Source organism: Trachymyrmex cornetzi, unplaced genomic scaffold (assembly GCF_001594075.2).
Source record: "Trachymyrmex cornetzi isolate Tcor2-1 unplaced genomic scaffold, Tcor1.1 scaffold138, whole genome shotgun sequence".
Lineage (NCBI taxonomy): Eukaryota > Metazoa > Arthropoda > Insecta > Hymenoptera > Formicidae > Trachymyrmex > Trachymyrmex cornetzi.
This window is the reverse complement of record NW_017295960.1, coordinates 1,937,799-1,949,836: the sequence shown is the minus strand read 5'-3', so window position 1 is coordinate 1,949,836 and position 12,038 is coordinate 1,937,799. Positions and strand designations below refer to the sequence as shown.

Below are 12,038 nucleotides of genomic sequence, written 5' to 3'. Positions count from 1 at the left end.
TAGAACGGTCAATTCTGAATGGTACACAACCATTTGTTTGCCGGAAGTCTTCAGTGAAATAAGGAAAACAAACAAGCGCCGCCGGATCATTCTTCATCAAGACGATACCAGCTGTCACACATCTCGTCTAACAACCGACTATTTGAGCACTCAAAAAATCGAATTAACGGGTCATCCGCCGTACAGTCCTGATTTGGCACCAAATGACTTCTTTTTGTTCCCGAACGTCAAGAATAAATTGCGTGGACAACGATTTTCGTAGGCAGAAGAAGCCGTTGATGCGTTCAAAGACCATATTTTGGAGGTGTCTCAAGCGGAATGGAAAAAATGCTTTGACAAGTGGTTCGAACGCATGCAAAAGTGTATAGATCATAAAGGAGAATATTTTGAAAAACAGTAAATGACAAATTATTGTTTTTTTATTAATATTTTTATTATTAGGCTCAAAATATAAATAGTGACCCTTGTATACACTTCGCAGTAGTAGGCCGAGCGGGCACGCGTATTCGGCTATTTTTAAGAATTAATATCTCGTTAACTATTGGGGAAACTTGCAAAATGGTACAGGACTTTTCGGCTCAGTATAGTCTGTTCTACCCACGCATGAAACATTTTGCGGTTATTTCCTGACACCCTGTATATTCATTTTATTTAAAAAACTCATATCAAATGTATTATTTTTTTTATGCATCATGTTCTCTATAAATATTGCAATTTATCTTCGGTTAAAACTAAGCTGAGATTAGATTTTTCAACGAATTTGGTTCTTATGTTCAGATATTCTAGTTCTCAGTTGCCTCTCCGTTTGGCCAACATAAAATTAACTATTGCATGAGATTTTTTACACAACCTTATTCTTGGATATACGTGGACCTTTATGGACCTTAATAAATTCATTTAATTTATTAGGTGTTAAACTTAATTCCTGCCGTTTTCCGTCTCCAAAATTAATTTATTTCGAAGGGAAGATGAATGAATACCTTAATCAAAGTAATTTCCTCCATTTTCTACTTTATTACTAATTAATAATACTTTATTAATAATACTTTGATTAAGGTATTTCCCTTCGAAACAAATCAATTTTGGAGACGAAAAACGGCAGGAATTAAGTTTAACACCTACTAAAAAACCATACTCTCACTTCTTTATTTGTTGAATTACGTGAATTTTTTAGAGATTGAAGGCACCATAAATACCATATGATGTTGTTTGGTATTGGTTGACGGAAATTTAGTTGACTGTCTATTTATCAAATATTTTAAGCGATTGTGGATGGTACAAAAAATAAGATCTAATTAATAGTCATTGTTAAGTAAAATATCAGTCATAAACTTAAAGTTTTTTGTATTAAATGTTGGATATGAGAGAAAAAATATTCGATCGACTAAACCTATAACACCCTTTTTTTGTGATAGAGAGTGATATGGCAAAAAATTAAGGTATCTGCTCGAATATGTGGATTTATGGTATATCAATCCAACCATGATATTATTATTATTAATGAACGTAGTGTCTAAAAAATTCAATTTCTTTTCATCAATCTCCATCGTATACCCAGACAGCACACAACGTCCACTGGACGTCCAAATCTGGTTTTTATTTAGTCCGAACGTCCAGCGTCCATGGACTTAATATAAATGTTTTAAAAACGTTTGTTATTCAACGTACAAAGTATATTCACATTTGGACATTTAAAAAATGTTTATCTCATGCAAAAAATTTTCTAAATCTACTCGCAATGTGTTACTTTCGCTGACTGACTTAACAAGTGAAAATTTTTTTAAGATCGCACGAGGAGTTTTACTTTTGTTAGTATATACGGACGTCTTTTGAACGTCCCATGGATATCCCTAAGACATCTTTGATGTGTTGAAAATTTTCAACGACAAAAACTCACAAAATACCGCTACTGTATTGTTGCTGTACTGCCACGAGATGGCGGTATACGGCGTAACTATACGGTAGCAGCATAAAGAGTGTATATGATATCATACATGATAACTGGTACTGTGAAAGTACAGCGTATGATTTCCTAACCTGAAAATAGTCGTTATAACATTAAGATTAAATATTAGACAGTAACTGATTGGATGTTCAGTTGAATTGCACAAACTTGATCTATCAGGATCATATTGAACCGATGTATCATAACTATACATCCATGATTATATAGGTGTTCGTGGATCATCGATGTGCAACGATTTCCATACAATTTCAGAAGTCAAGGATAGTGTACGACGGTATGCAACCGGTTAGGTGTTCGTTTCGAAGCACTATGAAATTAGTTCCCGAATTCAGGGAAAAACGTTTTCTTTTTTTATCATAATTTTATGATGTGTATTCTAGCTAGAATAAGATATTAATCAATAATAATACTCATATAAGAATCATTTTGTCTTTATTGTGGTCTAAAGTTTATTTAATATATTAATTTATAGTTCAGTTTTAGTTCATTGTGATCTAAAATGGACGTTTTTAAGAAGTCCAAAATGGTGATATTGGATGTTTTTAAAACGTTTTTAAAATATCCATGGATCTCTCTCTCTCTCTCTCTCTCTCTCTCTCTCTCTCTCTCTCTAATCTGGATATTTCTAATAATCCAAAACGTCCAATATGTACGTTTTAAATATATTTTTAAAACGTTACTGTTTTGTCTGGGTATATATCATTTAAAGATTGAGACTGGTGGAAGAAATAATTAAATTTCTCATTGTTAATAATGAGGGTGTAAGCTAAATCATAAGGTTGACCTTACAATTTCTAAATGATAGCTCGCGGATGCATTAATTATCTCCATCCGGACGTCCGCATCACTCTGACCGCAATAGGAACTCTGTTCTTTAATTATAAAATTATTTGAAATATGACAGTAAAATTTAAATGAGAATCGAGAAAACGCGGATAAATAGCTATCATTTTCTTAATAAGGCCGGATGTCTTAATCAAATAATGCCTTATTATCCGAATAATAGTTCTAACAACCTCGTATAAAATGTCACGTCCAACTTGGTATTATCATTAAGAAAAAATACAGATTCATGTACCGGTAATCCGTTTAATAATACGTGATATAATTGATCTGTGATACAAATTGAGCTTTGTAGTTTACATACAATTTTATACGTGAAACTTTTTTGAAATAGTTCTGCCCATCAAATCTTATAAATTTGCATCTTGTGTACACGCGTAAATATCTTTTGAATATAAATTATTATTTATAACAAATTTGTGCGCATCTGAACCCGCCGAGTTTTGCGCGAATTAATTGAGATAAAACGCAGCGACAGAGATGTTAAACTTTTCGAAAGCATCGAACCTGTGTTTTACCATTGTTAGATCACGAATTATACTTCGCTCAACATTTCCTTATTGTATCTGCGGTTTTCTGGCATACAGAATCAGCTTTTGGTCTATCAGATAATTAAACAAGTGCATCCACATTTGGATATAATCCGTTCATGTTACTAATTATTATTTTGATTAATAATCTAAATTAATTTAATAGTTAATTTATTAAAAGTTATTATTTTACCATTCCTTTTTTTACATCACTTTTATGTTACATATATTGCTACCAAAGAAAAAAACCTATATGAATTTATATGAATAACTAATATATGATGATTCTTATATGATACTTATCTAAAACGAGAGTTTAAGGAATGTATGAAGTATATAAGAAGAATACAGAAGATATAAGAATTACTAATTAAATAAGAAATTAATTAGAATTCATTTCTTGACATACAGCTACAGAGGAAAGAAAGCGAGACGATCGAGAAAAACGCGTATAGAACTTTAGTTAAGAATTATGAAAGCTATATTATCAAAATAAAAATATTTAAAGAATATATAATATGTTGAATACAAATTATAAAAATTGCAATTACAAAAATTAGTAATTTTCAATATTTAGATCACTAAAGTTGACATGTGATATCGATATAAAAAATCAGAGCTTTCCATATTATATATTTCAATACTGCTTACTTCAAACTGACGTTGAGAGTAATAACCGCTTTAGTAGCAACAAGCATCTCGTTATCGTTGACGATTCGCGAGAATTCAGTCTCGGAAGACAAATCGTTAAATTGCAGGTACCTACATAAAGTCCCTTTCACATCAGTTTCTTCTTCTGAACGGGGCATCAACGGTCAAGTGAAAGTGACCCGCTTCGCCGAGTATAGGGGTACACGTGAGCATGTAGTCACCCGCGAATCTAAGTTGCAATTTGAATTCCTCGCCGAGCAGCCGGCAGGATCAGAGGTCGTAGAGAAATGACGAAGAGAAATGACGAGTAGTCACTATCATTGCGTCACCAAATTTGCAGACGCGCCTAATCGGACTATCCCGCGAGACTTAATCGCGCGACAATGTTGTGTAATCAGATCTTAAATTGACCGAAGAAGATCCGCTTTTACTTCTCACGCGCACTGCGCGGCACGGCGTGATTTGTTAGATTCGCATCAGGACTGTCTGAAGATTGCGGCGCGGAAAATTTCCCTCGCGGATAAGACGCAAAATTAGCGACGCTAATGAGAGATTCCATGTCACTAGCATCTCTCGAATTTCTGACGCGGTTCTTGAAAAGAATGGCGAGATTATAACTAGCGAGTTTCACCACAATAAAGCGAATTTGAAGTTTGCTTGAATACACTCTTCGAAAAGTTGTGAAATACGGAAGATATTAAGGAGGTTGTAAGGGCACAAAACACATATATTAATATTTTCGCTTTAAATAAACTACATACATTTGAAAGTTGTGTTCATAACATTCTGGTTTTATTGAGTAACACATTTTTATAGGTTATTTATTTTATTTGTTATTAGTTTTATTGTTATAAACAAAAATTCTTAAAATAATAAGAAAAATCTAAATGTTTTTATATAAATATATTAAGTACTAAATATGACTTATGCAAAGTGTGTTATTTCAAGATAACCTTACAAAAATATTGTTGAATTCCTAGAGTATTTATATAAAAATATTGAGATTTTTATCATTATTTTATAATACATTTTCATATATTTATATTAGAGAGTACAAATTTAAAAAATATGACTACTTATTTAAATAACTTTTGATCCAGATGGTCAATTGTTTCTATTTTTTTTGTATTATTATTAAATGAAATTTAGAATAGTCTGTAATTTTTTCAAGTAATTCTTAACATATTGTATTTGCCTTACAACTTCCTTAATTACTATATCGTGTTTGTAAATGGGAAAGATTATTTCTATCTCACACGTGGACTTTGTAAGACTCAGTAAATTATACGGTAACGGTACATGTAATTTGAATTTTTGCAGAATAAATTACCACATTAGTAATTGACTTTGCATGAATTATACCGATAATTTTCCGGTAGTCTTCGTATTTTTACAGATGACAGATTGAAACATTCAAAGATGACATAATCAGTGATGGTGTGCTTTGTATTTTTACAGGGTAGAAATCGCGAGAAGAATGTATAAACATTTCATTAACACAACATTGACATACTTCGGGTTATAAAATCTTCAATCGAACCTAGAGTATAATTAATTTTTCTTTAATCTTTACGACTTATCGGCTGTTTGATTGTTCTTGAAGATCGTCATCATGAATGTGGGAGGATAAATCAGAATAATTATCAAACAGTTATCTTTTACAACAGTATTAATAGCCGAGCAATATTATAATCGCATATTAATTTCCTTCTCTAATTAAAAAAATACTCAACAGATCGTCGACGAATTAAATTTAACAACTTGTTTTACAACTTGATTTTATCATAAAATAGTCATTTCTTATTTTTAAATTAAATTCTGTGTACAGTCTAAACGTGGTTATGATCGAAGATTAACAAGATAAAAAATTTACCAGTAGTTTTAGTAAATTAAATTATAAGACATCCATTAATTCTTTTCACATGAGTTAAAATTAATTCTCAGAATCATGCATTTTTAATTGCTTTATAGAAATCAATCGCACTTCGATTTCTTATTTATTTAATTTTATTAAGAAAACATCAAAAGTCATCAGGGGGATTTATTATTAAAGCTTGACGCGACAGTAATTGGCTACCTGTTACATTGCATCACTCAAATATAGCCAACGATTAAATTTACCATTTATCAAGCCTTCGATTGTTGAAACCAGCAGTTCGCAAATCGGTCTTTTCTCAAGCAGAAATTTTATTCGCGAAGAGAGGATTACATAAGACTGCAAATCTTTATAAGGAATCAAAGTGCGGATTGTAACGAAAAGTCAGTAGATTTCGAACCTATCATCGCTCACCTCTTGCTAGTCTCTGCTTGATGAATTCATTCTCCTGAGGGGTCTCCATGGACACGGCGTCCATACAATGACGACGGCAGATGTTGCGAGCATCCAGCCAGTCCACCTCGAGATTCCTAGTTGGCAGATGTTCCCAGCTAAAGAAGTACGAGTGTACAACCCCCCTACCATCTCTGTACGTCGAGTGACGGACGCCTGGGGAATGAACACATTAATGAATAATTAATAATATCGTCAATCACGATTGTATCTCTAATAATTGATTTTGCTGGGTGACGTCTTTGCGTCAATTCATAGAAATCTATGAATTATAAAATATAAAATAAAGAGATATAAAATATTATATTTATAATATAAAAAGATATAAAAATCTTTCGTTTAATGCCAAAGTGAAGTTACAGTAAAAAAACATATCGTATTGGAAACGGTCTACTCAAGTCGTTGTTAAAATTTTGTGTTGAATTTTTAACATATTCGAGTGTTAATTTAACCCTTACCACCGTACCATCTACAATTTGGTGCCTCATCCATACCATCAAGGGTCACTTCAAATCTCTTTGTTTTTTCACCTCTTCAAAATAATTTTAAAAAATCTCTAAAAATTCACCAACATACTTTCAACTTTCTAGAATAAATATTGACTCTTTATTTTGAAAAATAATAAAATGTAGTATATAATTTATAATTATCGAAAGACTCAAAGAAACTTGCACGAACAGGAATTGCTCGGTCACTAGTTACCCATATTAGTACGGTAAGGGTTAAGTATAACATAATGTGATTATATTATTTAAATAGTTTGTTAATTGTTATTTAATATTTCTTACTGTCAAAATAACATGATTTATGGGTAAACGGACAAATAATATAAAAATAATGTGTTAAATCGTAAATTCTGAAATGAATGAATAAAATGTGTCTTATAATTTGACATATTATAAATGTTAATTCTGCTGGAAAAGTTATGTGCTTTCACGGTTTGTTTACAAACTGTATCAGTATTACCTTTCTTGTGTTTATTTTTTAAAATAGTATTTACGTTATCTTCTCACATATTCATCTTATGTTAAATAAACACATAAATTTGAGTGGACCGTTGATCAGATTCATGAAATATGTTAAATTTAATATAAACTTTCCACAGCAGTATAATATATTTCATCTATTTTTCTTTAAAAACGTACTACAAGTGTTCGTAGAACACTTCAACGAGCAATTTCAGAATCGCAAACTCGCATTTAATTATAAAAGAACATAAATGGTGCGCAATCATTTGATGGCTAACGTGAGCCAGTTCACATAAAGCGAGTTATGACATACAACAAACGTATTCATGAATAAAGAGCATCTTGCAATCGTCCTCTTTTTCTTTCTCTATTTTCTTTATTTATTTATTTTTTTTTTGGACCATACGATTTCCAGCGATTTTCCACTTAGTTAACTGTGCAGCCGCTAAGTTAGAGTGTGATTATGAAATGTCATTGGAAATACTTACGGTTCGCGCAACTTCGCGGGTCAGGTAAGGCTAAACGACGCTGGGCATTCACGGCAACAACGCCGAGGAGAAGCAAGTAAATGGCCCTCATATTGCCGGACCTTGAACAGAAGAAGAGAACGTTCGTTTGTATGGAAATTACGCAAGATACGTCAGCGTCGAATCTTTGGACGATTTATTGATGGATTTAATGACATAACAGTCGTTTAGGGTTCCCCGTATGTCGGGTGTTAAAAAGTTCCCAAGTTATTCTGTGAACTATTTATTTATCTCGTAAAATTTGTGATTATCAGGTTTCATGAATTAAAATTTCATAAAATGTTTTCATCTATATTTTATTATTTTTTTTACATTACGTCAAAGTAAAGAATGTTTAATTTTTATTATCGCTATGTAATTGGGAAGATTATTTCAGCTACGTAGGACTATTACATTGCCTTACATAGAATTCCTAAATATATTTCAAATTCTAAATCTGTCATCTGTAAATAAATGCGATCGTTAATCAACGCGATGCCGCAATTTCATATAACGCGCGTTACATCCGCATTGAAACGTGTCTGAGAGTGCAATCGTGCATATACCATACATATTACGCTTAACGCAACGTGAATGAGAATTATCACGATTATTATTCCAAAGACACGATCCAAAAACCTCGAAAAATATGCATTCTAAATACATCAATTAATTCTAAATACAATATATTGAAATACTTTAAAAAATCCCAGCTTCCTCAATTTAAAGAAAAAAGTACATTATAATGAGGAAAAAGCTGTAGCTATATAATCAAGTTGTATAACAGGCTTTTATTACGTTTAACAATTGATTAAGGAATTATTATCTATGAAAATCTATTTCGAGTAATCTGTCGCTAGAAAGAAGAACGCTTCGTGTTCTAAATTCAGGAAAACAAAAGAGCTCCTACACTTAGATAATAGTGTAAGACTTCGTACTACTTTTTAACATTTGTTATGTATACCCTGCACGGCGTAATTATACGAGTATTAAAACTTCTTCAACTTTTTGAAGTTTCGCTTACTTCTAATCACGAGAAAATCAGCTTCTTGCTCATTGCAACGTTTAGTTTCGCTTGTTGGAAAATATACCAAAGATATAATTAGAAATTTAAGCCTACTCTCTGGAAAGCCTTGACAGTAAGAGTTCCAACATGCATGCTTTTATGCAGATGCTGATTACGTACGATTCAGGGTACTCGACAGAAATACCAAGCCACATGTCGTACACCAAGATAGTATTATGGAATCCTTAAGAAAGTCGACAATTCTTTGAAACGGGAACACTGAACATTTGCCAACGCCATTGAGCGTGTTCAGCAGTTCGAGGTTACGGGGTTACAAGGCTTTTATGATGCTCGCATGTACTGAATTTGCAACGGATACAAATCTTAATTATTAAAATTTTTTACACAGTTTCTCGAGTTTTTTACGTAATTTTTATAAACATACTTTCGTACCTTCCTCAATTAAATTATATGCAATTATTCACATGAATTATACGAGAAAAACTAAATTTAATAATAAATAATTAATTAAATAATGAGGGACTTGACATCAGGTTATACATGTACATATATTTTTTATAAGATATTTTTAAGAAAACAATATAAATTATATATTTTTGATGAAGTTTGTTTTAATTTATCTTTCTAATTTTTTCAACAGTTTTATTTAATACATATTTAAAAAATGTATAAAATTTTGCGGAGATAATAATTATTTTGTATAAAATAATATCCATCTCTCAAAAAGTGATATTTCATAGAATTATTCTTTTAAATTATTATTAAAATAGCACACTTTCGATTAATCAGTTTTCTAACTCTATTTAATTTTAGAACAAAGCAAAGTGACTAGCGCATCGAATTATAACTTCCGGATTGATCTCGTGCGACACGTAAATATCGACGCTTCGTGATGGTTTTACTAATGACTGTCATCCGTCGCGGCGGACAAATGCGAAGCGAACCACTTTCTAGATAGAAAAGCAAACGACACGAAGCCGTTAGCAAAACGCGTTCATAGAGCGAACGAATAAAAACCGTTCCACAGTTTCCCTAATCATTGTGCTGACTGCCAATCTTTGGTTCGAAAAATAACATTTTGCTTAGTTTTAGAAGCTGTCGAAGAAAAACCAGTTACATTTTCTTGCGATCTCTTAATTTATCTGTAAGCTAAATTTACAAGTCGATAAATGAATATATAATATATACTTTCAAAGAATTCTTCAAAAAAATTAAGTTTTCACATCAGATACGTTTGAATAAAATAAAATTAGAAGGAATGATTAATTTCTCAACTGCATTATCAAACTAAACTAACTTTTAATAGAGTTTAATAGAAACCAAATAAAATTATTAATAAATTACAAGAGTTTTTGCTAATTTTTGTAAAGATAATCGCAAGAGTGGTTGATTTATTTTTCTATAATAAAAAAGCAACGAGATAAATTTTCATGCAATTACCAATAGAAAGTATAGATTGTGGGGTCACAAGAAAGTTTATGTAAGAGGTGCTAGCAAAAAATAAATGCTGAATTATTTATTATTAATTATCTAGTTTAACAAACTCTCATCTCTATGTACACAACAATAATGTATGATGACTTAAACTTGCCAAATGTATAATTTAACAGCATTCATATATTCACCGCTCTTTCATCATACATCATAAGACTCGCGACTCCTTCTTTTACTTCTGCCAATACATTACGAAGACAATAAGCAATTTTTCGCCTGCTGAAATATACGACTCTATATAAAGGTAAACGATATTTTCATATTAGAATAAACATCAATAATCATGAGACGTTGATGACGAAACGCGAGCATAATAATATCTCGTTTTAGATTAACGCAATAGAATCGTAATCTAAATAACATAATCAAATCTCTTGGAATAAGTTAAAGAATGTAAAATTGAAAGAAATATTCAGAAATAGTAGTTAAACAGTTAAATTTTTCGGTATGTGTTAAAGTAATGTATAATCAGGAGAAACAGCCACACGTTTCTCCCTTTTGTATTTATTTTCCACATAGATGATAATAGAGCGACCTCCCGCACTATTTTCTTCGCGCATTAAGTCGCTAATTAAGAATAGAAGCGTAGGAATTATCGTACAGTAATTAACGTAGTGTGACACGACGGCATCCACACTATTAAATGTATACCGCGTGAAATGGAGTGTCCAGATTGAAAGTTAATAGCTCACTAGAATAGAGGTTGATGGGTTATGAGAGCCGCAGACAATATTTATAACAATATAACATCGCGTTAAATATAATGATAGATTCTGGCGGATGAGACCGGAGAAAGGATATAAAGTGGAGTAACACGAATGCATCAAATATAAATTGGAGATAAGACTGTTAACCTCTCTTTCACGTAGCCTTCTTAATTTTATATTTGCTATTACGTTACTTTCGCTCCATTTCACTTTTAAAGACTTAAGTTAATTGGCCTTTCTCTTTTATACAGAATTGAATTAATATTCCAAAAAAGTATATTCTGTTTATACATTTCTGCATTTTATAACTATTAATACATAACTTTCGTATATTTTTATAATAATTTTTTTTTTAATTATTAATACATAACTTTCATTTTTTCTAAATAAGCCAAGATATACTTTGTGATAAAATTGAAGCGTTTAAAGACTGACGCTTTAATTGCGCTGTATAATTGGCAATAATTGAAAATATTTATTAAGACTGCAGTAGAGAAAATATGAGCATACTAAATACATTACATGAATTACATCACAATTTGAAGAACAAGAGAAATATCCACTCCTACTAAGTTAATTCTTTCACGCCACGCTTCTTTAACAAGCTAATTGATTGCATTTATCTTTTTTATACTTTTACAAACATACTTAGCGACAAAACTATTAAATACTCGTCAATGTGTACTTTTATCATGAGATCTATGTAATGCATCAGGGGTGAAGAGATTAACGATGTCTTAATAAAACATTATTAGACATCTTCTCTCCAGATGTCAATTCAATCTTCCAAGTGTCATAGCATTGACATCATCAACAATTGTCAAATGATCTCGACAAATCATCTCTTTTTTGTTAGTGTTACAAAATCTCTTGATCACTTTCGTCATCTGGCGATCTTACATCAACGGTTCGTATTCTCGACTATCCTGATACTCTACTGAGGCGATATATGCATATCATAATTTTCCGATGAGGATACAGAGGAGAGAGAGAGAGAGAGAGAGAGGGGGGGGGGGG

General features: G+C 31.6%; 1 protein-coding gene across 1 annotated transcript in view; it reads right to left on the bottom strand.

Moving 5' to 3' along the window:
• The window catches only part of CTL5 (C-type lectin 5), a 30,240-nt gene that overhangs the window by 4,822 nt on the left and 13,380 nt on the right, over positions 1-12,038 (bottom strand). Inside the window, exons 2-3 of the mRNA XM_018522666.1 lie at positions 7,776-7,876; positions 6,281-6,475 (exon numbers count right to left, since the gene is read on the bottom strand). Coding sequence (XP_018378168.1) covers positions 6,281-6,475; positions 7,776-7,866 — 286 coding nt within the window. The 5' untranslated portion in view covers positions 7,867-7,876. The remainder of the gene's footprint in view (positions 1-6,280; positions 6,476-7,775; positions 7,877-12,038) is intronic.